Genomic DNA, 27,954 nt, shown 5'->3' with positions numbered 1-27,954 from the left:
TCACATGAGTTGGCACACCCGAAATACGATTTCGCGCTAAAAATAGCTAAACAAATTGTCGAAATGTCGCTTAAAAAGGCTCTCGACGATTGCATGATTGATTTCGATCGCTGTGTGCTGGTCACCGATCTCCTGGAGGAGTACAAGCTGTCCTACAAGGAGGTGAACGATGCGCTGGAGGCCTACATTAAAGAGCAGGAACCTGCCACAAAATTCGAGAAGAGATTTCTAGTCCATGGCAAGCGTAAAACGCAAGGATGCGATTCCGGCGAAGATCTGTACTCTGTGGTGCTGGAGAGCAGGGTGCAGGATTGGCTGGCCAAAGTCCAGGATGCGGAGTCCCAGCTGTATAGTGTGAAAATAGCCGGTGGCACCAAAGCGCCGGCTGCAATTTTCAAACCCATGCAGCATCTGGAGGTGAAGTTGGCCAAAGTGGAGCAGCGTCCTGGAGCCGGAAAGGTAGTGCCCAGCGCAAATGGCATGACCCACAACAATGGAGTCAAATCTGAAAGCACTAAATCGGAGTCATCGAAGTCTGTGGCTAAGTTGGAGCCTTCAAAATCTTCACTTAAATCAGAGCCCGCAAAGTCGGAGGCGGAAAAGCCAGCGGGCAGCAAGGGCAAGTCCTCTCCGGAGGATAAGAAGACCTCGCCCAAGGAACAGGCCTCTAAAGCCAAGCCTGCAGCAGCCAAAAAGGGTAGCATTAATAGCTTCTTCACAGCGGCGGCCAGCAAGCCAAAGGATGTCAAAGCCACGCCCAGCAAATCGACGTCCGGCACCATGGACAACTTCTTCAAGAAGCAGCCGGCAGGTGCCAAAAAGTCGCCACCGGAATCCGAAGATAAATCCAAGATAGATGCTGCCAATTCAAACAAAACGGAAGCCTCGAAGAAGAAATCCCCCAGTCCCACCAAGAAGCCCTCAAAGGCAAACACCTCCGTGCAGCTTTTCGACGAGGAGAGCGCAGAATCCTCCGACGAGGAGGAAAAGCTGGACATGCTGCGACGGAAGGTGATCGAGTCGGACAACAACTCCGATCAGGAAAAGGCCTCGTCCTCCAAACGGCGACGAATCAGCGACTCTGAGGACGAGGAGCAGCCACCCAAGAAGTCCGCCGATGAAGAGTCCGCCGCAGTGGACGAGAAAATGGATACGGAACCGGCCAATGAAACCTATCTGGATGAAGATGGCTTCGTTATCACGCAGCGAAAACCGACAAAAGCCAAGCCTGCCAACAAAAAGATTTCCCCAAAGGCTGCAGCTCCCGTCAACAAAAAGAAGTCACCGCCTTCAGCCGCCAAAGCTGGAAAGGATGCGCCTAAAACCAAACAAGCCGGCATTATGAACTTTTTTTCCAAGAAGTAAATGAAAGCATGGAATAGTTGCTAAATTAAGTTTAATGGTTAGGCATGGAAACAGTTAATGTTTTTAATAAATTTATATATAATTATTGAAAATAATATATATTTTATGATTAGTTTACAGAAAAATAGCCATCACCCCGTATTAAAAAACAGTTTGCGTTTGTTGTTAAAAAGAATTTATTGCATTTGTTTATAGCTGCTAGAAGTTGTTTGAGTATCTTGTTTGTAATTTGTATTTGTTTATTTATATAGATTCGCGTGTCTGATTGTGTGTGTGTGTGTGTGTGGGCGTGTCGGTGTGAATTTTGCCTGGCCTATGCTTTATCAGTGCGTGTTTTTGTTTTTGGTTTTGTATTTGTATTTGTTTTCGTTTTCGATTCGAGATCGAAACTCGTTATCTCTGCTATCGTTACCGTATTTCAAAACACTTTAAAAAATTAAGGCGAGGTTTGAAAAAACACTTGTTTGTTCATATAATTCGAATATTCGTTAATTTAAATTGTTCATTTGTTGTCTTGTTGGTTTTTCGTTTTTCATTTTTAATTTTTGGTTTTGCTTTTCTGTTTCTGCAGTGATTGCGTTTGATTCCTATCTGATTTTTAAGCATTAAAAGCTTACAGTCAGGCTGCCCGATGGCAAGCAAATACATATGTATGTAAGTGATTGAGTAAGGGTTTTTTCTCTGTGGTGGATAAAACAATTTGTCGTGTTCGTGGCAAACAATCGAGATCAGTGGCTACGCTTAGGTAGAAGCTTCTCAGAAGCTAAATTAATGCTTACACTTAGATTTGCCTCGGCCTATTATCTACCGATTAGGTATCCCATTTAGGCAGTGGTCACTGTACAGCTCAACGAGATCCAAAGTTTCGAATAAGGGGGCATTTAACTAAATTTTGAAGAGCGCGAAAATCGACGAGAGTACAGTGAACCATCGCTAAGTTTGGCCCTTGTAGCTATGTATGTTAATTCATAAATATTGCTCGCAATGCAAAATGAAAAAGTCATTTGCTATTTAATCAATCAGCTGATCAGTAATTAATCATTTCCTAGGTGTGATATGAACATAATGTGTGCATGATATGACTCTCTACTAATATGATCGTTTTGATTTCTCTCGCACGCTATTTGCCTTGACTTAATTACCTAAATGAATGTAACATTCGTTTCGTACAATTTAATATCTCAGCACCATTTTTTTTAATAATAGCACAAAGTATATATGCAATTATGTTTTGTATGGGTCAACAATAGAATTTTCCTAGAATCTGTGTGGGTGTTTTCTTTTCTTTTCGCTACTGAGTAAAATATATTATCTAAGTTTATTTAACTTTGCTCGCTTCATTTTGTTTGGGGCTCTCATCTAAACTTGCGTATCTACGACACTGCCATAGGACTCTTCAGCAAATTTGGGCGCAATATAATCCTCGTAGTAGTTGATGAATATATCCTTGAACTCGTCGGCTATGAACTCCAAAGCATTTAGCATTTGCATCAGCTCCCGATCGTTGCACTTGTAGTTGCTCAGCGCCATCACATCCCAGAAGTAGGAGAAGTACTTCACGTACTCGATCGACTGTCCGCCGTACTGGGCCATCACGCTGGGCAGCACGGATCGCAGGATGGAGCCCAGTTTGTTGAACTCCCAGTCGTCCAGGATTGTGGCCCCCTCTTTTGGTTGGCGCAGTTGTTAGAGGTAGGAGGAGCAGACAGAGAAATAGAGAGATCAAAAGAGATAGTTTACCAGGATCCAGGAGAAGAGGGCTAGCAGAAAATATATGGGGTACATGATTTCGAAATCGCATAAAATTTAGTTTCCATTAAAAAACTAATATAGTCCTTTTAAGAATCATTTTTCTTTCTTTTAGATATATAACTACTCCATAGCTATTTTCAGAGGTATAAAACTTTCTGAACTGGATTTAGACTATTAATTGCAATTAATCTGAATAAATTAAATTAAATGGTGGATTAAGAAGCGGAAATGGTGCGCAACCAAGAGGGAAACGTGAGCTGGTGATGGTCAAAAATCATATATAAATGCCAAAGCTCTCCATTTCCGAGCGCTTACCGCGGTGCACCATGAGGCACTGCTCCAGAAGCAGCCTGGCCAGAGCCACCTTGCACTCGTGCAGATCCATCAGTTGGTTCTCGGCGCGCTCGATGGCCGCGTACAGTTTGCACCTCTCCTCGATGAGTTCGCAATCGATGAGCGACGTGGTGAAGGCCCAGAACCACTCCAGTTTCTGGTACTCACCGCAATGCGGACACATGATCAGGTCGGCGCCGTTGAACTCCGGCTGGGTGTACTCCTCGGACAGCCACCAACGCAGACTTGGAGCATGGGGCAGGGCGTTGGGTGTAAAGATCTCCATACAGTTTGGGTTATCACAACGGTAGCGATGAAACTTATGCTAGAGGAGGATAAATATTTAAAGCATCAAGAAAGATAAATCAGAACATGCAAGCCATTAATCAAAGAATGGTGTCCCAACTTACGAACTGATCATCCGAGTGCGTTAACTGGCAGGCGTTGCAGTGGCACCTTATGCCGCTCTCCAGGAGCTGTTTGGTGCGCTCCTCCCGGGGCAATTGCTGAAAGTTACCTCCGGCGAAGCAGTTGTAGATGCCGGAGCCCGCCGGCAGATCCAAAAGAGCCAACGCCGTCACCTTGCGGCCGGAGAACTTGGCGCAGATCGTGGAGGAACAACTGTGGCGGCACAAGTTCAGGGTATCCGGGTAGACGGAGTACGACACGACAGCCACCTCGCCGGCCAGCAGATGGAGATAGCCCTCCTGCAGGCGCATGGGGGCTGCCCATAGCTGGAATTCGTTGAGTGGCGAGAAGACGTGCGGATCAGCGGGCAGGACGAAGGATCGGCAGGCAGTGAGCGATCTGTGGCGCAGCTGGCCAATGTGACGCATGAGTAGAGCGGCACACAGCAGCTCCCATTCGGCACTCGACATCCGAGAGGCCGCAGGCAGACTCTTCTCCAGCTGGTCGAAAAACGTAGTGCACTTGCTCAGGTAAATGGACAGGATGTGGGAGGCCAGGGCCAATGCGATCACCGTGTCCGTGGGTCGCTCCTCCTTCAAGCGTTCCAAACGCAGCACAGCACTGTAGGCGATATCCTGTCGCTCCTGCAATCCCCCATTGATGGCCGACCAAAGCTTGCTGAGCGTCGGTTTCTTTCGGCAATGGCCCAAGAGTTCCGGCAGTCCGGTGATCAGCATCCTGAAGGCCAGCTGCAGGAGTCGCGGCATTCCGAAAACCTCGCCAAAGGACTCGAACAGCTCGATCTGGTGGCCAAAGCACTCCACCGCATGGATTGCCGCATGCTTGAAGCGGCACTGTCGGGAACAATAGACCACCAGGCGGTTGGAGCAGTAAATGCAGGGAAAGGGTATGAACTGAGTGATCCCGCAGTAGTCGCACACACGGCAATTTCCACTCGGCACCATGGCCACCGCTTCCGATTCGAAGATGAGCGCGTTCTTGGCCACCGCCCTGGTTGTGTGCAGCGACGAAGAGTTGTCCAGCCAGGCTCTATAAAACATATACAACCTATTAGGCATTATCCACATGGAACATTCGAACTCACATTTCAAAGGCTTTCGAATCGTTGGTATCCAGATCATCGCCCGTCTGTACGGCCATCTCGAAGCGCTCCACCTTGAGCACCTCGCACTGGTGCCAGAGCTCATGGGTCCTCGCTTCGAACACCTGGTTCAGTTCAATGTGCAGGAGCTCGTGCAGATGCTCCTCGCAGAGCGCAAAGTTACGCAGTTTTAAGGCACAGGCGGCTTGGCGCAGCTTAATCAATGGCAAGTACTCCTCCGGATAGCCCAGATCCAGGGCGCAGAGACAGTCGTCGTAGGATTCCTACCAAGATTATAATACATATCTTTACAACATGTATTACTGGACTACATGCATTTCTTACCGCATATAGACCGCAATCAAAGAGGACCAGGGAGCGATTGGCGTGGGCCAGGGCGGCTGCTAGCGTGTTCCGGGCGGGGGCCAGGAATATGGCCTCCGTGAAGAGATCGCTGGCCTTGAGCGGATGCCGCTCCTTGCGGTACGAATCGTTACCAGCCTCCCGCAGACGACGAGACTCCTCCTCCGACTTGAAGTGGCCCGTTTGGTGGCGCAGATGTTGAAACCATTTGAGTACGTGTGGCCTGTGCGGTTGGCAAAAGGGTGGCATGGTTAATTATTCACGGCAAATGTCAAAACGAAGTGACCCAAATACCGAGTTCGACAGCAAACAATGCTTCTTAACCTAAACGTACGAATGCATGCAACCGACTATACTGGGCCGTTTTTACAAAGTGGTAAAAAGTGCTAGCAACAAATGGAGGGGCATCTGAACCATATGAAATGACATAAATGTGACTTTCAAATTGCACATTTTTTTAGGCCTATATATCGATTTCTGATTAATAATAAAATACATATTAATATTTTTTTTTTTTTCAAAAATCGGGTCATTATTTTTCAAAAATCGGGTCATTCAATCTTAAACGAAGCCCAATGTGCATGGGTGCAAAATCACCTCCCACAAATTAAATTAATTTCATGGGGTAATTATGGATTTGCATAATAGCTTGGCCTAACCAACATTAGACCACTGGTTGAAAAAGCACCACGCGTTTTTAATTTGCTTTGCATATTGTTCGAGGGTGACATGCGAAACTAAAAAAAATGAATGTAATATTAAATACCTAAAAAAATATTTATATAAAACATTTATATGTATGTATGATAAAGTAAGCTTTTTGTCTGGTTCTTTTCAATTTAAAGTTCTTACCAACATGTAATATACTCTCAAGCAAATGCATTTTAAGTTTAAAAAAAAAATGGACACCCTCGACTATAAGATACCCGTTACCCAGCTGGACAGACGGACGGACATGTTCGGATTGTCATGGCTAGTGAATCTGATCATGAACATAAATACTTAAAAGAGCCAGAAACGATTAATAGTCCTGTTACATACTTTTCCCCTAATGCAGTATACCTTATTGCTTTACAAATAATGGGTATAATCACTGTACAATGTGAATATGCTATTTGTTTTAAAACATTCTTCCTATTTTAGGATATTAGATAACCATTAGGCTGCTTTTTTGAAATGACACTATCGACATCTTTTTGACAAATCTTGTTGATTAGTGGAAGCGATTAAGTTTGGGTTTGTGCTTTTATGGACTAGTGGCCACATTGTTATGTTCACCTAAAATCCAGCACCGGCTCTTTTGTCGTAGTTGGGGACGAAATACTCAGTCCGCCCACCGCCCCAATCAGGTCGTCATCCTCCTCGCCGTTTTCGGGACGCGAAAGTGGCGCCGCCGAGGTGCTGGCCTCCAGATCGGCATCCTCCAGATTGCGGCTCAGTTTCTGGCGTTGCACAGGCGTTATGAGCAGGAGCAGCTGCAGCTCGTCCTTGTGCAGCAGCTCATCGGCGTTCAGGTGCTTGAGCTGCTGGCCAATCAGCTCGCTTAGGGTCACAGCTGGCGGAGCGGAGGCAGTAGGTGCCGCGGAGGAGGCACCGGAACCGGAAACGGCAGCCGACGAGGCGGTGGAGACGGGAGCGGTGGCTGTGGTGGTGTTGGTGGTGGCTGCTTTGTTGTTCCCACGCGCAGAGGATGTGGAGGAGGCCATCACTTGGTGGCTGCTTGGTGCTTGTGGCTCGCTTTTTTCTGGTCTCGCGCACTCCTTCCGTTCAGTTGGCCATGGCCATCTATCTGGTCACTGCCGCGGCGGCAGTCCGGGCGAATTATCGGCTATCAATTCGAGTGCACAACGCCCCGACATCATTGACTAATAACGCTAGCTAAACTTTCACGAACTCCCGCACGTTGTGGCCTTCATATTGATTTTTTAAAACATCGCCACTCGTGCCAGCGATGTGCGAGTCGTAACGGACCTATCGGTTAGGGATGGCACTTGCCAGTTACCGTTATTCTTGGGGGTGGTATTTCAAGAATATTCTATCCCATATTATGCACACGCCAAAGCCAATGAATTAAGAAAGTTGTGAACCCTGTACTTATGAAATAAATATTATCTTATTATATACCCTGCCCAAAATATTGTTACTTATTTTAAATCTTTGGGCTCTTCTTATGTTTATGATCTTTACTCCTATCAGAGCTTGAAACATATATTTATAACTTTCGTATGCCTTTAGAATTAGGAAAAACAAGTTTGTAGCTTTTGAACATTGATATTTTGCGAACTTTTCAATAATTTCCTGTATTTGTAAAGCCAGGGCTACTTTTAAAATACCAACATCTAATTGTTTTCAGCTATCTGGCAACCCCAAGATAAGCGCAAGTTTCAAAAATTCTGGCGAGTGCTTTTCCCATTCACATTCTTATCTTCCGGCTGGATAAACCTTCTCTTAAAAGCAGACTGATCCCGTTGGTTTTCTTACCGCACGTTACCATCATTGAACGGTCCGTGTGCTATATTCACACTTGACATATCATACCTCCTGATAAGAATGGGCATCTTTCTTCCCCTTTTCGTTTGAGATTGCACGCAGAAAAATGTTGGCACAACATTTAAAATGCTATATTTGCTATCAGATATTCTGTTGAGATATAAATGAATTTATTGTGTGAAAATGATAATTGTTGATAATGATAATTCATTATTTTATAGTTCATCAAGCATTATATCAAAAGATTATTTGAAGATGTTATTACTTAATTTTGATTTAAATTTGTTTGTTTATATTAAGAATATTTACATATACATAATATTTGTCGTTATTATATTAATCCGCTTTAAAAATGTATTATATTTTATAATAATATTATGTTTCATTTAATGTAGGTTCTTGTTAGGATTGGTAATGTTTACCTTTGCTAGGAAATACATATATTTTTTGCTTATTGCGAGCCAATGTTCCTGACATTATTTTTTTTGAGTGTTTTGTTTCTGCTTTACTTTACCTTCTAGACGGATCCACCACTACTCACCCACCTCTAAGTAGAAACACATGCATTGCACTCGGCTCTCGCCGATCTGAAAGTTGTAAGTTAAGATAACCACGATTATCTACTATTTGCTCGCATCTTATCATTCACAGCCTCTGTGGAGCAGTGGAGAATATGGGATCTTATAAGGAACACTTGTCGGTGCGGTCTTGTGTTGTAACGTCTGGTGTTGAGTGTCTTTAATTGTTGAAAAATTATAAAGTGTGTTAATATTTGGAAATAATAATGTCCAGGAACGAGGATACACCGATTGCCAAGTAAGTTATGGTATGGTGGGAAAACGGTTTATCGCCTGACTTCCTGGGCCAAAGTTTGCGCAGCGCAAAAAGTTGGCCGAAAATAAAATCTCTTTTGGGCCAAATTAACATAAAGCGCCAAATGAGCTGCTGATTTCTTAAATAGGCGTAAGAGCGGACCGCGTGGGAGCAGTGACAACTGTCGGGTTCCCGGAGTCTTGGGATTTTCTAGGTGCGCACAGGCCTCCAAAAGTTGGATCGAAAGCTTAAAGTGCGACGGCTAACGTATTTTGCTTGCTGTTTTTTTTTCAGCCCCCAGTTTTTTTTTCTTTTTTTTTTGATTTTATTCTTCCTTTGTGAAATTGCGTTGGAAAGTTGCAGAGCAAGTAGTTTAGCGCCATTTGCACTTTCCGTAGTAAAAATTACGCGCACTTGCTCTGGCACACCCACGCCCACCAACGCACGCCCACCCACGCACACACACACACTTCCATGCAACATGAGAAACTTATCAACGGGCACATCACACGCACACACACGTGCTGCTGATGAGGGCGGCGTCGGCGGAGTGGGCGTGGCCTTTAAGTAGTCATCGTAGTTTGCGTTAAGTAACAAAACTTCAAATTGAATTTTTCGCAGCACTTTTCATTTTAGCACCTATCAAAAAACCCTTTTTCGGTGCATTTCGCCTCGCTTTCCAAAGCATCAAGCTCATTACAGTGGCAACTGCCTGCTGATGGACGGTGGCTTCGTTGGGGCTTATGGCAGTCAATGGCCCACTGTACATTGTGTCTGCTTAAATGCCGCAGTGTTTTGTTGGCACCGGCAACGACGCTACGTTTTAATTCTCTGTCGGCGTTTTTCCAGTCGAAGCTGCCACGGAAAAACTTTTCCTGCTGTGGCTGCACTTACTTACTTATCATTCTTTTGGGCGTCTTTCACTTGTTTACCGTGGAAAACAAGTGCATTTCTATAGAAACTTGTGCAAAATAAAACTAACGAATGGCACATTTTAATTAAAGAATTAGTTGGGAAAGCGGTATATATTGTTTAGACCACATTCCTAACTCGTTTTGTGAGACACACTTGTAAGATTATTTCTAAATATGGACATTTTGATTAAAACTAGCATTTGCGGTATAAAGTTATATAAAATATATATATTATGATGTACAGTGTAGATTCTACAACCATTTAAAGCCTAACTGTATACTTATTTGTATAAATATATCTTATTTACCCCTTGGAATAATGTTCTTGTGCTTTTTATCTGGGTGATCTTGAGTGTTCCGTGGAGTAACCATCTTCCTCTCCTGCAGACGCGACTCGGGACGAACGCGCCGGAGCAACTATGGCACGGCCCCATCCTTTCACCTGATGGAGCAGGGACAACCAGGTGCGAACGGAGTCGCTGGCAATGGCAACAACAATCACCCGGCAACGCCTTCAACACCTGCGCAAATTTTTTGTTTACACGGGCGGTCCAACAACGTCGAAGGTGAGTGAGGCAACAAGGGGTTAAGAGGGCCTGAAAAGGGCTGAAAAGCGGATGAAAAGGGACTGAGGGGTGGGCTTAAAGCGGTGGCAAGGTGACTGTGACAAACGGCGGGGCACTTTCGTGTCGCTTTCAATCAGGTCGGACTGCCTCGCAGCAATTTGCAGTCATTCATAAATTATCAAGAAAACGCAGCAGGCAGCGGCACTTTGCACTAAAAGTCAAATGCAAACAAATCAAATTCGACAACAACGAAAATCAACCAAATTAGTTTTCACATTGTTATTTTTCCGTGTGTGTGTTTTCCCCCCCGCCCCATTTTGTATGGTACCCGAAGCTTGATTGTTCCTAAGCGCGAATCGTTGATTGTTTGCTTTCCTTAATTTTTTTATTCGGGCAAAATCGAAAAACTCGCTGCAATCTACTCGTGTTCGGACCCAAATGTATGGGTGACTGAGGAGCTGTAATATCGGGTAAATGCTCGCTAATTGGCAGACGGCACGGAAATCGTCGGAAATGAATGATGCCCGGCTATATAGGAATGCGGCAACTTCGCTGGATAAAAGCCGCTTGGAAATGCTGCACGAATATGGTGAGCAAACAACTTACCACCTACTCGAAGCATTATTTCCGCCCACGCGCCCACTATTCGCCCATGCACCAAACATACACCGCCGCCCCCCGTCCCCCACCCAGTGTCATCAATCAGCTGATGATTCTCGAGGTTGGCAAACCAAATTATGGTGGAAACTGGGCCGGCTAGCCGGAGAGCAATCCGCCGCCGCCGCCGCCGCCCAATCCACTCCCCCCATCAGCATCTGTGGCATAATCAAAATTTATGCTCTTTGCTGACACACCGCTGCTGGGAGCAGACCGCATCCCACCACTATGGCCATATGTCATAAATCGCCCGAGGAGCCAGTGTAACGCTCGCCATAATTTACGTACGACATCGTCGATGGACCAAATAAATGTTTGGATCATTTTTTTCATTCATTGCCTTCACATATAGTACATACATAGGGTCAGAAACCGAGAAATCGACGTGGCTGTGTCAAGTTTATATTTTAATTTCCTGCGCTTCGGCTTTGAAACTAATCTCATACCCTGTAGGAAAGAATTTGGTGTAAGGATCGACTGCATCCTCAGAAACACTCAATACCATAACTTCAGTTACCAGCCATCTGCTTAACTATATATATAATATCTATGCCCCATTTTACTGTCAGAAATTACATTTAATGAGTATGCGATAGTCGCAAGTGGCGCAGGAAAAACTCTTAGCTATTTCTTCTTTTTTGGCGATGATTCGATTTATTGGCAGACGAGCTGGGCACGAAATGAAATTAACTGGCGTCTAGACGAGATGGATCCGCTACTGAAAGCTGCCTCCATCCTACACTGCCACACACAGCGATATATTGTCATAGTTGTATATATACATTATGCAATCGTCTTGGGGCGCTCGATGCATTCAATCATGGCTTGAGTTAGTAACTCCCATTAGACAGCTCAACTAGCCGAGTGCAGTTCGATGCAGCTGCATTGATTTGCTTTGGCCGTAGTTAGTCGTTTGTAAAACGCGCTCCAGATGGGTCCATTCGCAAATGCTGGAATACTAAGCAGTTCGAATAGGTCGCAGTGTCCATTGTTACCCCGAGTGAACGTCTTCCCTCGTTGTTATCGCCGCGTGCTCCGGATTCCTGGTTATGGATGTGCTCAGGCGGAGCGAGGCGGTCCAGGGCAACGGTAACTTGCTAATTAGGACAGGAGATGATGTGGCGTGGAAATATACATATATCAGATGTGAAGATACAATCAACATAATGAGCGCGTAATCAAATATGCTGAGCCCTCGTTAGCCGGAAAGGATGATTTGGTTTCATGAGGCATTCATATCATTCGATTATATAATGATTGGATATAGACAGGTGTTTATTGCGCAAACAAAGCACTTGATGTCTCTCATGTTATTTAAAAAAATTTAAACAAATTCCAACAGCTTAAGTAAAAAAGTGAAATTAAAAAAGGAATAAATATTTTACTTTCAAAGCTCTGGAAAACAAAGGCATTATTATGAGCTTCAATTTCTACTAATACAGCATACTAGGCACTATTTTTTTTTTCTGTGTAACAAGTGCTCAATTATATAAGAGACTGACATGTTTCCAAAGCCATCGGATTGGATCATCTTTAGATCTCAGCTGGCGTAGATTCTGGGCACCTGTCGAGCCATTGTTATTGATATTTGCACATAATGAAATGGATTTTGTCGCGTATTTATTTCTATCCAATTAATGCCTGTGCGCCTGCACCTTGCCATTCCCACTCCCACTCCCTTGCCCCAACTGATGGCGATGCCTGCTCCCTGCCTTCCATTAATTATTTATAAGAACAAGTACAGAGCACAATTGTTGCCATGGCAGAACCAGATATGGATGTGAAGAAGGAGATGAGAGAGAGCACATCAGTGAATGTGGCGCCCATATCCACCGTCTTGCAGCAGCCTCCCTTCCCCCGGAATCTCAGAACATTAACCTCAGCTCCCCGGGAGTCCAACATACTTTCCGCATTGCGCAAACAAACAAGGCGAACGGAACGAGACCAGAACGGTCCAAGGCGACCAATTAAAGATGCAGATGGATCGGAGTTGTTTAAATTGAAAGTATGACGATTCTTATGCATCAGCTGGCTGCACTGGCTGCTCCACCGGAGGGGGAAACCTGAACCTGAAAACTCGAAACTGGATGCGGGTCTAATAGGTGAAATTTTCACGTGCCACAATCGTCGCAATCGCAGTTGCAGTTGCAGTTGCAGTAGCAGTTGCTCCTCCAGAGTGCCGGGCCTTGGTTATGCACAGGAATTTAATTTCGCTGCCGGCATTGTTACTGCCATTGTGCGAGTGTGTGGGCAAGGACATGGAGGATGTGGAGGATGCGGTCGATGAGGAGGTGGCGCTGGGAGCAGGTGCCGGCGCTGGAACAGGAGCAGCCGGAGGAGCAGGAAGCGGTTGCCAGCAGACGCCAGGCCAGGCGTCGGTGGCCTTGTGCTGGATTCAAATGAAGAAACCGCGCTCACATAGCCACCATGTCAGAGATGAGGCGCTCCATATGTGGGGTTGACACACACGGAAAGGGAAAAAATAACTCATGAATGGGATACATTATTTTAAATCAATAATAATTGATAGTCATTTAATGTAATTACTTACAATATCTTTCAATTTAACTGAATTGAAATCTAAGCAGCATGCACCTTTTGGCTTAAAACATAACAACGACTTATTGTAAAGATTTTTATGAAAGTTGCAATGTTCACTTGACTACCAGGCTTAATTGCCAGTGCAAATCTGGGTGAGAACTCCTCTGTCACGGGCTCATCTCTATGGCTTCCACTTGCCGAGCAGCCGAGCAGCCAGCGGAGCATATGCACATGCACGAAGCTGCTTTTCCCGCTGAGGAGTGGGTGGCAACCGGAGCAAGTGCAAAGAAAATGCAGCGGAAATGACAAAGCATGAAATACGGCTGCGACAAATGCAATAAAGTATTTAATAGACTGCTCCTAGCCGACCGAGAGCCACCAACCAACCAACCAACCAGCCAGCCAACTGGCGAACCAAGCCGAGCCAAGCAACTAGCATCTACCAACTTTCGCCTGTCACTGACACCCAAAATGAATAAAACCAAAAAAAAAAAAAAATAAAAGAATAAAATAAGCGAGAAAAAGAACAAAAAATAACATAAAAAACAAGCGCAGAAACTTTCGGAAATGGGCCATATACCGAATCCATATGGGAGGGGCGTGGCTGGCAAGGAGCAGCAGCAGGATCAGGAGCAGCAGTAGGAGCTGCGCCGGCGGTCATTATTCACGTACCATGTTAAATAAATTTAAATGCCTGTTTTGTAAATATGTATTGCATGCTCAGCGGCATAACAGATGGGCGACGTCCAACTCATTCCCCACAGGGAATACAAGTGTGCACTGGCACATTGTTAATTTACCACTTTTGCGAAAAAAGGAGGTTATAGTCTTTGGCGGAGCTTAAGAATATCGCGAAATTTATTTAAAGGCCATCAATTGGGGTGCATGTGGGTAAGACCTTTTATCAACAATTAAGAGTAAGTGCGAAGCATGAAAGCAGGCGTAAATTGTTTAAAACAAATAGGGGGAGGCACTTATGCAAAAGTTTTAATTCTACAACAATAAAAACTTCCACATCATAGAAGCTGAAAAAGATATGTATTCATATTTATTTAACACAAGGTACATAAGAAGATGTATTATGTGTAAATATAGCATTACTTAACTTAACTTATCACTTATTAAAAATAGATCGTTGAATAATCTTAAGGTTTCCTATTTTGTTAGGTTTCTGTGTATTTTAGTTAATTAATGATTTTCAATAACTGGCCACGAAATTCTATCATTTAAGTACTGATCGTGTTCGTGTTTTCTGTATATTTTATGTGCAGATATCTTACATTTGTTTAATTCCTATATATTTTTTTACTTTCAGTCCGGGATCATTGCCATCGTGCCCGCAGCGAGGGTGTGGATGTGAAGGCTCGCCGAAAACTGATCATTGCGAGCATTTTGTGTCTGGTTTTTATGATTGCCGAAATCGTGGGTAAGTAGTAGTATATATTAGTATATATATAAAATGGGCTATATGCGCCATTGGAGCTACCAATTGGACGACTCCACAAAGGACTCCTTTCCCCTTCGATTTCTTTTTGAAATATTTCTTTTCCGTCTGCCTTTCAATTCCCAAACTAATTTTACTCACCTCTGAGAATCTGAGCCAACAAATAAACAAAACGAATAAAGTGAAAAGCGAAAGAAATAAGGCAAAGTCAAACAATGTGGGCAGCGAGGAATAGGGAAACGGGAAAAGGACACGACGAGAGGACGACGACGAGACGATTAAAAACTGAGGACCGGAAGTGCAACAATATGGCGACCGGAAGGGCTTACTGTCTGCCATCAACCCTCCTCCATTTATGACGGCACCGGGGTTGGTTATACAATAAACATTTAATTTTCGAGTGTCGACGATGTCGTCGGAGCTTCGACGGCTGTTGTCGTTAATCGCTTTGCAATTACCTACAATGTTCGCTGGGAAAAGGACAAAGGACGAAGGACCGGGACTGAGGACCACGACTAGGCGGCTACCAATTCCCAGTTGCCAGGAAAGGATTTCATTTTTGCGCCCCTTGCTTTGCGTTTTGCACTCTTTTTTCTTTCGCTTTCAAATCGAAATTGTTGCTGCGATAATGGGAAATAGAGAGAAAGGGCTCCAACTCCAACTTTCCGTCTGAGGCCGGGGGTATTGTCACACGGCAGTCGTTTTGGGGGTAATCCCCCCAATCAGCATCCACAAGCCCCACTGAATGTCGAGTTAATTTTTTGCGCATTTATTTACTTTCTCCCGCCACCCCGAACAGGTGGTGTCCTATCCAATAGCCTGGCCATCGCAACAGACGCCGCTCATTTGCTAACCGATTTCGCCAGTTTTATGATCTCGTTGTTTGCCATCTGGATTGCCGGACGCCCATCTACGCAGCGGTAAGTACTGCCCTCCGGAATGTAGACACTGCCAAAAGTCGTTTGCCGGGTAGAGGGAAATCAATAAAACGTAAAGTTTCAATCTTTTTCGCATTTCTTTTGCTCACTATCTGCTGCCAACTCCTTTGGCATGGCTCGTCTGCGTCCTCCTTTATCACCGGGTCCTTGGGATTCTGCTCGTGGAAATAACGTAAAGCTATTCCTTAAATATCCTACACCGGAATATTGTTTGACCTTTTTGGAAAGACTTTAAGAATATACTGAAATTATAAGAGGGAGAGCAATATATTTAATATATTTAATATACATTAAGAACCGGTTAATCTTTGGATTCTAATATTTTATATTTTAGAATACTCAGCATTCTTAAGACTTAATCAATTATCTGTAGCTTCCAAGACAGCAAAAGGATAGAAAGCTGAAAAATCATTCTATTTGCAAGCCTTGAATATAAAATTTCTTCGCAAAACACTTCTGGAGAGGATTCCCCTTATAACGAGTGTATCTGCATTGGCCTGCAATTTATATTCCCCTCCTATAAGGCTGCTCTTCACCATAATTTCTGTCGCTCGACTTGGCCATCCTCCATATCCTTGGCTGCTGCTGCCTGCATTTCCCATTCGCCATCGTCTAATTAGGCGAAAAGCCTTTTTCCAAATTTTCAGTGCCTTCCTCTTGCGTCTGCGGCCCCTGTCTTGCAATTGCTCACAGTGTTGTCAAAATTTTATTTTTAGGAGGAATATTCATATACCTTATTATACCTTATATAATAAGGTAATGCATTATAAAGTTATAATGCTGGCTAATTATAACGAAATAAATAAGGGATTTAAGGGATGAAATTTACAAGTTGCTTGGATTTGGAGCTTTTCTCTATGATCTAAATGAAAGTTCTTAAAGAACATAGTTTTTTAATTTATTTTCTTGATCCTTCAGTAAGTTTAACTACTTTTCAACCTTGGAGATTCCAAATCTATTCCTGGGAATGCTTTTGGATAACGATGACATTTTTTTGAAATGACGTTTAGTTTTTCAAATGTCTTTTGTCATCACTGGTTGGTGCTGTTGCTGCTGAGCACTGTACATTTGGCCGTTGCACATTTTTCAATTGGTCTTTGGGAGCACTCCTTTGTCTCCGCCCCAGCATACGCACCCCCCCCCCCCCCCCCACCAGTGTTCACCCCGCCGCACGCCCCTTCCCCATACGGCATCCATCTTGGGCTGAACTAGAAGGAGGGAGGCAAACGGCACGTTCTGCTCATTCATGCAAAAATCTCACTCACTCGACGACTCGACTGCAGCCACAAAGTGAATAATGAAAAACTTTTGCAATTTCAAGCGTGTTGCATGGTAATTTTGTAAATTTCGCTCCTGCCATCAGACTCCCGGACTCAGAGCCTCCATCTTCGTCGTCTCCTCTGCGTTGATGTTGCTTCTGTTTCTGTTCCAGTTGCTCCTGCATGTTGCATGCTGCTGTTGCTGCTGCTGCTGTTGCTGCTGCTTTTGCTGTTGCTGCTGCATGTTGCAGCAGTCCCAGTCTCGAGCTGGCTGAATGCCTCTCTCTTTGGGCCTGGTCCTCTGGCTGGTTTTGGTTTCAGTGCGGTTCGCAGCCTTCCTCCTTATTTTGGGGGCTCCTGCGCCCACCGCACCACCCATTTTGGCGCTCTGGCTGCCGTTGCCGAGTTGACAAGCCTAATTTATCAAAACAAAACACATTTGCACAATTGCCAAGGCAAACGCAGAAAACGAAATGCAAAAGCTAGGTAAAACTAAGCACGGTACAGTGGAATAATTCAATTAATACCTGCGGTATATTCCATGATAATGAATGTTGCAAATTTGCAGTAGCATAGGATTTCTGTAATGGCATAGTTTGATAAGCGCCAAATTTCTTTGAGTTAATAAATTAGCAGTGGTTAATTAGCTCAAAGCTATAGGAATGTTGCAACTAAATTGGCTTAAGTTAAGTAACCGATTTTACAAATATTTCTTTATGAAGTTAGGTTAATAATCCAAAATGATTTTATGCAGCTATTTTTGCTTTGATGTAGCATCACTTTTTGAAAGTATCTTTAGATATTAAAGTTACATAAATGCTATCCTTAATATACTATCCTTTTAATTTCATTTTCCCTATATATCTGACTTTGTTGGCTGCCAAAAAGTTAGTTTGGCATAACACACCGTATTTCATTATCGCTAATCCCAATTAAGTGTTTTGGCTACTTTCTTTTAATTATCGCACCCGGTCCCAGTGTGCCGGAACCACCATTGAGGTAGCGATGTTGCTGCTCCTCCGTTGGGGATAGAAAGGACCGGCGGGCCGTCGGTAGGTCGAGGGGGTGGGCCGCCAGCAGCAGGCGGTCATTAAGCAAATGGCTGCACTTGCAACGCCAACTGCAAGGCCCCAACTAGCGTATATATTTATATATATATATATTTGTATATACAGAGGTATTTGTATGTACACGTATAGAGAGCTACGCCATACATTGACACGGCTGGGTGTTTTTTGGGTGGTTTCTGTAGGGTTTGCTGGCTTTGGCTACAGGAGTGAGGATACGACGGATGTTTGCTGGAAATTAAATTGTATTATTATGGCGAGACATTCGTTGCTGTAGCTGCCTGCTGCCTTCTGGCATCGCATTAGTTAGCAGGCTGGCAAAATTGTTGCCTTTTGCCATTATTTCAATTTTATAACGAGAGCGGTCGCTCCTCCCATTTCCACTCCCACTTCCACCTGTCGGTTACCGGTTGGTCCTGGTTTTGGTCCTGTTCCTGGCTCGTTCTGATGTGGCTTGGCTTGTTTTCTCGTCTAGGTTGGGCTTTAATTGAACGACCCTCGACTTGGTCACCGCCGCCGCTGCCGTTCAGGTGTTGACTTTGACCAAACCAAAAAACGAAAAATAAGCTATAAAAAACTACACGAAAAATAAGCAGAGCGGTGGAGGGGCGGTGGGCGCACATGCAAAACGCTCATTACATTAGGGAAATCCTGGAACACACTCCTGCCCGGCGAAATGTTATCATTTGGGGGAGCAGCCGGGCCCCTAAGCGAACACAAATTAAAATGGCATTTGACGAATTTTGGTCACATTTATTAAGTCGTGTTAATTTCCAACTTGCCCACAGTGACCTCTCTTTATGTCAGCAGCAATTTATGTTTCGCTTGTGACCGATAAGTTTGTCTTTTCACATCCCCCTTCGCCTTGGGGCTTCTAAAAGGATATTATTTTCTGAAAGCGGTTTATTTGACGAATCTAAATTTTAAGAGCATTCCAATTGTCATTGTCATGTCATTTATAATGAGGAAATAAAATATTAAACAGCTCAATTTTAGCTCAAACTATAATTGGCTTGGTTCAACAAAATATCAAATATGAATATGTGAAACTAAAAGTTTCAAACTATAAAATGTTTAAAAAAAAAGGTACTTTAAAGTGGCACAACTATTAAAGCCATCCAGAACACAAAAGTGCAATTATTGTTTGCATATAATAGTTTGCTAGTTGGCAAAGTTGTCGCCATCGCCAAAGTAACAAAGTTTTGCCATCCTTATCGGGTGGCAAGTGGAAATTTTTTGCTCGTCTCCATCGCAGCCTCATTATCTTCCCCTGTGCCCCCACATTAATTAAGCTGCACTCGCTCTTATCTTTGACAGGATGTCCTTCGGCTGGTATCGCGCTGAGGTTATTGGCGCCATGGCCTCCGTCTTCATGATCTGGGTCATCACGGGCATCCTCGTCTGGCTGGCCATCGGACGACTCATCAGCGGCGACTACGAGGTGAATGCGAAGATCATGCTGATCACATCCGGCCTGGCCATATTGGTGAATGTCATGTAAGTACAGTTGTACAGTTGTTGTTTCATCCTGATATGCAGATCTTTGATTGCTGGCGGAATGTCCGACCTGCCCTCTTTGGTCCATCCGTGCGGCGGCAAAGTTTTCCCCTGTTTTCCCCTGGGCAGTTTTCCAATTGCAATTGCCGCAATCAACTTGTCCCGGGCATGAGGCACCAAATGGGTCAACATGGTGCACACTCCAAATGCCACCCGATCCCAGTCCAACTGCTCGATTCCTGGATGGCATTCCCTTACGTATCCGCCAATTTTTGCCGCAACTTTCTCCACATTTTAGCGACATTTTTTTCCGCAAGTTTAGAATTTCTTCTCGTTCTATTTTTACCGTATTTTTTTCGTTTCTTATTTGGTTTTTTTTTTGTACTTTTCCTTCTGCGTCAACAAAAGCCAAAAGGCGGCGAGGAGTTTGCTGGTGTTTGTGTTGGCCAGCCCCAAAGGTGGAAAATTCTCTAGGCGGGATGGGGTAACGTGCCATCGAAGATGGTTTCGATAATGCTCCAAACGGCGGACAATGGGGAGCCCCTCGGCCATTGGACTTCTTTTCACTTTGGCGAGCTAAAAATAAATCGAGGCCCGAAAAGTTTAACGTTATACTTAATTTAATTGTGATTTTTCAATTGATTTTTTTGTTGTTGTTAAACGCTTGCCGGGTCAGTTAAGCCAAAGTAATTGAAGATTGGATTTGTTATTATTAGAAAGCTTTAAAAATATATTGGGCTTAACAGAGTTAGGGAAGCTATTATGTTATATTTATTTAAAGAGAGATAGAATATATATATACTATATGTATTTCAGCGAGATACAAATCAAGCTGCCATTTCTTTTATTGCCTAAAAATATTCACTATTTAAACCTTCATTTGAGATTAAATGTGTTAGTGAATTTAAGTTACTTTGGGTTTTGGAAGGGCATTCCCAGTTCGCCTAATGAATTACTAATCGCCCCGCTTGTTTTGATTTCGCCAAGTGCAATACCTGCAAGGATCTGCCTCCTCCACTCCCCTTGTCTGCCACGCCCCGCTCCTATGCCAGCCCCTTTCCCCATTGATACTCATTCATGTGGCTGTCGAAGCATAGTTTTTGGCGCATAAATCGCAACGTTCAATGCCGAGCTCACACTAACGTGTGTGTGGTCCCCTTCTCCACTCACCGCCCACTGAGCGCCCCTCTGTGCCACGCCCACCTCAGCTCACCTATTTTCCTACACGAGTGTTGCTGCAGCTGTTGTTGCTTTTGTTTTTGTTGCCGCTAGTTGGGCGGTAGCGCAAAAATTTTCCAGTTGACGTTGGCATTTTCAGTGTTTGCCACTTGAATTGTTTGATTACGTGAATTGATTGTGAAAAACGTGCAGCAGAAGCAACTCTCCTGGCTTACAGATTTGTCCAAGAAGAAGACTTAGAAGATGGCCGGACTTTGTGGAGATGGGCGGTGGACGAGGGGCGTGGCGAAGGCCATCTGTGGATGCTGCCATAAAAGTAGGAAGTTAAGTCAAGTCAATGCTGAAGCATACTCCTTATTCGTATACATCGGAAAAATATATTTCAGTTGCTTTTTTCTTTTACTTCTATATTGAGCAATGGAATTTTCCGGGAAAAAAAGCTTAGAATTTTAATAAACTTTGAAGTTGATACGCATTTTTTCCGGTGTACCTTGGACCTGTGTTCGAACAACGAAATTAAATGGCCACCTTTTACCGTTATGCGTTCGGGCAAACGAGTTAGCTGCAAGTTTTAACTATTTTCAGTCCCGTTTGCTCTCGTTGTTATTGAAGGCTTTTTACTTAGTTTCATTTAGTTGTTGAGAGCTCTCTGGATTTTATTTTTGCCAGTTTTTAGTTCAATTAGCACAATGCCGAAAATAGCTGGAAAACGCCACACACACACACCCACATCCGCATACACAGACACACACACACGCACTGAATTTTCCGGATTCGCTTTGTGTGTTGTTGTTGGGTTAACTTTTGAGTGGCGGCAACAACGTCCGTCGACTTCACATCGTTAAAACGCCCATTAAGGCCAAAAGCGGGGAAAATGGAGAAACAGAACGAGAAATGTTGGAAGAGAGAGTGAAATCGCCAAAGTACCATGAAACTTACATTCGATCCTCATTCTTTTCCACAATATGTTACCAGTTGTAACAATGAAGTTGTTGAAAAAAACATAGCATACTTTCTGGATGACCAGTATTGTGTTCCTGTGCTAGTTCTTTTGAATTCTAAATATACGATTAAAATAATAGTTAAATAGTTACATAAATCAACCTTAAGTTCAATGACCTAGCAAAAAACAACTTAATATGGTGGTTGGAATTTAAAAGCGCATTAGATCACGTAAATTCCTTATAAAGAGTTTCCACTGTGCCTGACCTTAAACTGCAAGTGGGACATTAGCGAGAGCAAATGCCAGTGAAATATGAGAGGTTGATTCTGGTGAGAAAGGCGGCGGGAAGTGCTGGGGCAGCGAGGTGCTAAAGCAATTACAACCAGCGTGTGGAGATGAAGGCGCTTAGCCGTGGGTATGGCAGTTAGGACAGATGGATGAATGCACAGCCAAATATCCTTAAAGCAATCAAATAAATTTGATACAGAGTCCGTTTTTGTGGCAAATGCAATTTAAATCAAACCATACAAGATACTTGTGTTTCAGTGGAAAACTCTTCTCGTTGTAATTTATCTAAATATAAAGTAGTTAGTATAGCAAAAGTTTTAAATACCCTAAAAATGATTCAGCTTCTGTCGTATAATTTCTCTTATGAATTCGCTTCTTCCACTTGATATATTTTTGCTCCTTGCTTGTGTTTAGTGTTCACCATGTGAACATTGAGCCTGGTCTGGTCGTCGGTCCTCCGCTTTCCTATACCGGGCAGCCACTTGAGACCGAAGCTGGCCAAAAGCTTGTTAGCCTGACAACTCAATTTCATTTTCAATTTCTTAAGACCACGCTGTGATGGCCCAGCCAGCTCGGTTCGAAGAAGTTACCAGGCCAAATGTGGCCATAATTTGTCAAACAGCAAAGAAACAAAAAACGGGGAAAAAATATAGGAGACGCCAGAAGAAACACAAGGAGAAAATAAATATAAACGGTGATGAAGAAGGAGCAAACACTTCCTCTGTCGTTTCGTGTGGGGCGTCGCGTTGATGGGCACTAAATAAATTGTTCAGAGCGCCACATCTAGCTCCAGATTCAGGTAGCAGTGGTGCCAAATCAGCTTATTCCAAGGTCTGAAAAATAAAAAAAAGAGTATTCGCTGGAAGCACCTAGTTCATAACCTCTAAAAGTACCCATAAATATTTTTATGTTCAAAATTTCATAGTGGGAAGTCTATAAATAGATCTGCTTTTATGTTTTTATTCAATCTAGTTTTTCAACTAAGATTTAAATCCCCCAATCAAAATTCAAAAAATCGAAATTATTATGTTAAAATGTGTTAGGAAACCTAAAAATCCATGGTACGGAAAATATTAGTAACAAATGAATTTATGAGAGGCAGAAGGGGTATCAAAGCAAGCTTTTTTTCTGAGTTGTGTTGAACACCACTCTGTAGTCCCAAAAAAAAAGCTCACATTGTTAGGACCCTTCCTCCTACAATTTCGGTTCTAACCAGCGTGGTCACGCGGTCAGTGATGGCGGTCCATGGTGGCGCCAGGGATTCCATGCGGAGCACATACGCTTTTCGACTTTGAACATCCGATTGCCGAGGCATTACCCCGGCCACTCTGCCCCTGGTTCCACCTCCACCACCGATCCCCTCCTGCGCTGTGTGTCCTCGAGCGCAAAAAATGCCAATGCGAGCGACATTCCCCGGCCATCAGGAGAGGCACCAAGCTCCGTGCCCCTCCTGGCTGCCCATGCTCCTCCGTCAACCCGGCATTGTTGTTCCAACTGTGGCGCTGTAATTTGTAGCGCGCAATGAAGCATTTCCCCTTGATTTTGCGGCATCTTTACTTGCCTCGTTAGTGGCCAACAAACGACAGCAGCAGCCATGACAACACCAGGACTCGGATAAGTCTGGCAATCGGGAGCTGGTAGCTGGAAGCGAGGTCCTGCGACCCAGCAGAGTGCCCAAGGACCAAGGGGAAACGGCTCCGCTGTGTGTGTGGCGTATATGCCACGTCCTGATTTAATTGACAGGAACATAAATATTAGTGCATATCTTGACTCAGCTCGCCTTGGCTCGGCTAGGGCTTTAGCTTTGGTCGCGTATGTGACTGTTGCCAGGATTTTGCAGCCACTAAGGATGTCTCGAGGCATGTGGGGTGCTCTGGTCCTAGTCTGCCGTGATCCTGGTCTCAGTTTGGTCTGTCACCCGGATGAGCAGCTCGTTAAGCTGTCGGTCCAAGGAGCCGAGTAGCGGAGCACAAGCAACCACGACCAGGATGAAACGACAACGGAACCCGTTTATTTCGCTCATCGCAACCTTAACGCGCACTTTACACCGAGGTCTTATGTTTTATTGGGCTAGTGGAGTTTCTAAGACAGGCGCTATAAATTTTATCAAAATTTTAGAGTAGTTTAGGTTAGAACTAATCAATCATTAAATATATTTAATGTGTAAAATAAATGTAGCTATAATTATGTTACGCCCCTTTGATTTCACTGCCAGCAACATTTTATCGCCTGGCGTAAACTCCTTTTAAGACCAACAGAATGTCTTTGAGTCATCAATTGAGTACGTCAATTAGCCGCCAATCGATTTCCCAGCAGAACTTCCCACTGCTAGCGAGGCTGGTACTTGGCCTGGTCTATAAGAACGCCTAGATGGTTCCGTTCCGCTAAGTGGCTGCTCACTTTGTGCTTTGTGTTTGCTCCTGCCAATGGTTGTGCGTAATTTATGCCAGTTTATTTATTGATGCCCCGGCACTGCATTGTTTCCCCAAAAAGCCGGCTAAGTGCAGCCGGCGGCGATGGACAGAGAGAGCCCGGTCCGTTGGCATGTCGGTCGGTCGGTTGGTCGACCATGGCCTTTTTCCCCAAATAGAAAAGCCATAAATCTGCAATGTCGGAGCATTTAAAATGAATAAAAAGTCAATGTGCCGAGCTATTAACTGCCGATCCATGCCGTGAAATGGGCGCAGGAGGAGGGGCGGTTGGAGAGGTTGCGAAAAAACCGGAGTTTGGGGATTGGGGAGCATGGTCTGGTCAGCCGGTTGCCATTTTCGACAATACATTTGTATTTGCATGCGGCAATGTGTCCGGACGTACTGAACTGGAGCAGCCCCAGATGGGCCGGCGGCCGGGGTCGGATTCGTCGGACAGGGGCGGTTAGTTTGGCTGGTCGGCTCGGAGGATCCCTCGCACAGGACTCGCACACACCTTCCGGTACACAGAGCGGCAAAACAGTCAACATTCAGCATTCAACAGTGAACGGTGAACGATGAACCCTGAAAACAGGGCTCTGAATTCAGGGATGGTGCATCCACCAAAGGGAGGGGGCACGGTACTGCTGCTGCTGTGCCGGAGTGCACACTGTACAGTGCTTAAAACTATTTATTTTGAAAAGAAAAGTGTAATTGATTTATGGAAATGACTGCGCAACCTATAAAGTCTAGTTAAAGGGTTTCGCAAATATATGGGCGATGAAATAGAAAAGCTAAAAGAAGACTTGCAATTTAGTGTTATGTATATTTTTATAAATTGGCTGAGGAAATCCTAAAATATTTTAGCTTTATGTTCGTTATACAAAATAATTTCTAATATACTTGCGCATCTTCTGCTCTATGTGCATTTGGTTCTTTTAAAATTCAAGGGATTATTAAAAATTCTATGATTCGAAATCGAGATATGCTCTCGAATTCCGCACAACATTCCTGTTCCTGCTAGCACTGACAACTACCGCTTTAAATTTCATAAAAAAGATTTGGCTTCCTGCAGTTTAACTCCATTTGAGGACTACTCTGGCCACTCGGCTCCACTGTCCATGACCTGAGTGTGTTTGTTTGACTGTGCGGTGCGACTGTTGTTGGTGCATTAAAATGCTGAAATAAAATGCCAAACAATGCAAAAGCGTTTCCCGCATACCGTTGCCAAACCCCCACCCCCTTTTGTCAGCCAGAGCACACACACAGACCAAAAACAAAAAAAAAGCGAACATTTTGGGTGCGTTTTTGTTTTCATACTGTGGCCAGGCTAACGTGCCCCCAACTGGTATGATTTCTGGGCGGATAGCGGGGATGGGTTGGTGGTGGCACAGGACCGGCACAAAATAGATGGCAACATTTTCAAGCATATTAAATATTTGTGATAACGTTTCCAATTTCTCTCCCCAAACTCGGTTAGCATGGGCGTTCAGCTGCAGCATGGCCATTCCCATGGCCTGGGCGGTGGGCATGGTCACAGCCATGGCGGTTCCAAGAAGTCAAAGAAGAAGAACCCATCCCATGTGCAGGCCACATCCACACCATGCTCCGATTCGCCCAGCCAGCGGATTGAGGGCGGTGTGGCCTACGCGCCCGAGGATGCCGAATTGCCTGGCGGCGGGCTGCCGACGTTCTCGTACCAAAATACCAAGTTGGTCGATCCCACACTGGATTTGGAAATTGCAGCCGTTCTGGCCGAAACGGCACCCGGATCACATCATCACGGCGGACCGGTTGGACGCGAGGCCGTCAACATGAATGTCCGGGCAGCCCTCATCCATGTGATTGGCGATGTCATCCAGAGCGTGGGTGTGTTTGTCGCCGCCGGCGTGATTTACTTTTGGCCAGAGTACTCCATCGTTGATCCCATTTGCACGTTTGTGTTCTCCATCATTGTGCTCTTCACCACGTTCACGATCATGAAGGATGCCCTGCTGGTGAGTTTAAATGGTTTTTCTCACATTTCTTTGATTCCTTTGGCATATATAGTTTTAAATATAACATTCCTTTCACGATACTAAAATCTCATAATTGCTCAGTACTTTAAGCGGATTTATCAGATTGCTTGTAAAGACTGCTCCCTGTTTGCAATTTTTCCCCGCAGGTGCTCATGGAGGGGACTCCCAACTATATGCACTATGCCGAGGTGCTGCAGATTTTCCAAGGCATCGAGGGCGTTGAGCGGGTGCACAATTTGCGCATCTGGGCGCTGAGCATTAATAAAGTAGCGCTATCTGCACATTTGGCCATTGGTAAGTAGCTGCCCCCAGGACGTCGGTCTTTTCCGAGCAAAACAGCACCACAGCACAAAACAGACCAGGCCAGGCTAGACCAGACCAGACCAAACCGAACCGAATCAGACCAGAAAGGTCGTTGGGTGGCCTTTGCCCTGATGCATGTGTTTGTCCGAGTGGGTGGGGGGAGTTCGTTGGGGTCGCGCTTTTGGGCATCGAGGGTAATTATCCCAATGGATTTGTTGTTGTTTTAAGCTGTGTCCCCCCCGCTGGCACTGTTTCATAGCCCATGTCCATGGGCAGACAGTGAGCAATTAGCTTAATTATTTTTGAAATGGCTTTTTAAGCGTGGACAATTTTGATAGAGCCAGCGGAGTGCGAGAGCAACGGAGTTTGGTACCCATTAGTGTTATCCTCCTTATGCTACCTAATCGTCTAATCGTTTGCCCTTCTCTGCTCTTCTCTCCACCGAACAGCTGATAATGCGAATCCTAAGAGGATCCTGGATGCGGCCACATCGGCGGTTCATTTGCGCTACAACTTCTTTGAGACCACCATCCAGATCGAGGACTATACCGCCCAAATGGAGAGCTGCCAGCAGTGCAATGTGCCCGAGAAGTAGAGTTCTTCTACCGCATACACAACCAAATTTGATAATATATGTAGTTCAGTGTGTATTCAATATTTATTCAGCTGTACGCCCGATAAGAGTGACACCCCGTCTATCCATGTATTCCGTAAACAAACCACGATTTCGGCTAGGTCCGACAAACAAATCGACTAAAAAATATAATATAATAATAAAACTTGCGCTGATTGCCCCCACACATATACGCCCGTTTGTTGTTGTTTATCAGTTTATCAGCAACACCTGAGCGTCGATTAATATATTCTGCATTACATGTACCCTATGGCGTTCACTTCATCATAAGCTGGTGACAGTGTGTGGTGCAAGCTGGTGATAAATATCACACTCATAATAATCTGAATAATACGAAGAACACAGCATTATTCAAACTCACTCACTTGACTTTCATTGCTTTGGCTGATAGCTTTAGTTTCGAAAAAGCTTAATTGGTTCTCGATCCCAATCAACTCTATCGAAATGCGCTGGTTACAATTTTTAATCGAATTCTCCAATCGCCATCTCTTTGGGCCAATAACTCATTTTTTTTTCATGATTCCCAGCGGTGCATTGTTGCAAAGCGGGGGAAACTCGTACGTATTTTCCATCAAATTCGATGCATGAGCGATATGCAAACACGCATAAAAGTTATTAAGCTGTCGATGGCTCCAGCTCCAGCTCCGGCTATGTTGCACCCAAAAATGTTTA

General features: G+C 44.4%; 3 protein-coding genes across 5 annotated transcripts; 2 read left to right on the top strand and 1 right to left on the bottom strand.

Moving 5' to 3' along the window:
• The first annotated feature begins 26 nt into the window (after window positions 1-26).
• LOC6611343 (translation initiation factor IF-2) lies at window positions 27-1,416 on the top strand. The gene has a single exon (XM_002035853.2). It carries the CDS (start codon window positions 64-66, stop codon window positions 1,363-1,365), a length of 1,302 nt encoding a protein of 433 aa, XP_002035889.1. The 5' UTR covers window positions 27-63; the 3' UTR covers window positions 1,366-1,416.
• A 107-nt stretch (window positions 1,417-1,523) lies between these two features.
• LOC6611342 lies at window positions 1,524-7,252 on the bottom strand. The gene is made up of 6 exons (XM_002035852.2): window positions 6,602-7,252; window positions 5,306-5,546; window positions 4,964-5,244; window positions 3,861-4,908; window positions 3,433-3,775; window positions 1,524-3,032 (listed from the first exon to the last, which is right to left on the bottom strand). Exons 1-6 carry the CDS (start codon window positions 7,027-7,029, stop codon window positions 2,725-2,727), a joined length of 2,649 nt encoding a protein of 882 aa, XP_002035888.1. The 5' UTR covers window positions 7,030-7,252; the 3' UTR covers window positions 1,524-2,724.
• Window positions 7,253-8,473: 1,221 nt separating this feature from the next.
• On the top strand, window positions 8,474-27,454 carry LOC6611340 (zinc transporter 2). Of its 3 annotated transcripts, XM_032724956.1 has the most exons (8): window positions 8,474-8,629; window positions 9,928-10,106; window positions 14,620-14,730; window positions 15,548-15,668; window positions 19,330-19,509; window positions 25,808-26,324; window positions 26,492-26,639; window positions 27,098-27,454. In XM_032724956.1, the coding sequence occupies exons 1-8, from the start codon at window positions 8,598-8,600 to the stop codon at window positions 27,241-27,243; spliced, it is 1,434 nt and encodes a 477-aa protein (XP_032580847.1). In that variant the 5' UTR covers window positions 8,474-8,597; the 3' UTR covers window positions 27,244-27,454. The 3 variants fall into 3 exon arrangements, with proteins under 3 accessions (XP_032580847.1, XP_032580851.1, XP_032580856.1); XM_032724960.1 differs by lacking the exons at window positions 8,474-8,629; window positions 9,928-10,106 and adding an exon at window positions 10,358-10,695; XM_032724965.1 differs by lacking the exons at window positions 8,474-8,629; window positions 9,928-10,106 and adding an exon at window positions 11,673-11,852.
• The last annotated feature ends 500 nt before the right edge of the window (window positions 27,455-27,954 follow it).

Source organism: Drosophila sechellia, chromosome 2L (assembly GCF_004382195.2).
Source record: "Drosophila sechellia strain sech25 chromosome 2L, ASM438219v1, whole genome shotgun sequence".
In the NCBI taxonomy this organism is placed as follows: Eukaryota; Metazoa; Arthropoda; class Insecta; order Diptera; family Drosophilidae; genus Drosophila; species Drosophila sechellia.
Note: the sequence above shows the minus strand (reverse complement) of the source record. Positions and strands in the feature narration are given on the sequence as shown.

Excerpts from the sequence above, each read along its gene's own strand:
- LOC6611343 (XM_002035853.2), top strand. The coding sequence starts at position 64 with ATGTCGCTTAAAAAGGCTCTCGACGATTGCATGATTGATTTCGATCGC.
- LOC6611342 (XM_002035852.2), bottom strand. The coding sequence starts at position 7,029 with ATGGCCTCCTCCACATCCTCTGCGCGTGGGAACAACAAAGCAGCCACC. Across the intron at positions 5,245-5,305 it reads TTGATTGCGGTCTATATGCG|GAATCCTACGACGACTGTCT; the intron begins GTAAGAAATGCA and ends TAATCTTGGTAG. Across the intron at positions 3,776-3,860 it reads CGCACTCGGATGATCAGTTC|CATAAGTTTCATCGCTACCG; the intron begins GTAAGTTGGGAC and ends ATCCTCCTCTAG.
- LOC6611340 (XM_032724956.1), top strand. The coding sequence starts at position 8,598 with ATGTCCAGGAACGAGGATACACCGATTGCCAA. Across the intron at positions 10,107-14,619 it reads GCGGTCCAACAACGTCGAAG|TCCGGGATCATTGCCATCGT; the intron begins GTGAGTGAGGCA and ends TTTTACTTTCAG. Across the intron at positions 19,510-25,807 it reads GCCATATTGGTGAATGTCAT|CATGGGCGTTCAGCTGCAGC; the intron begins GTAAGTACAGTT and ends AAACTCGGTTAG.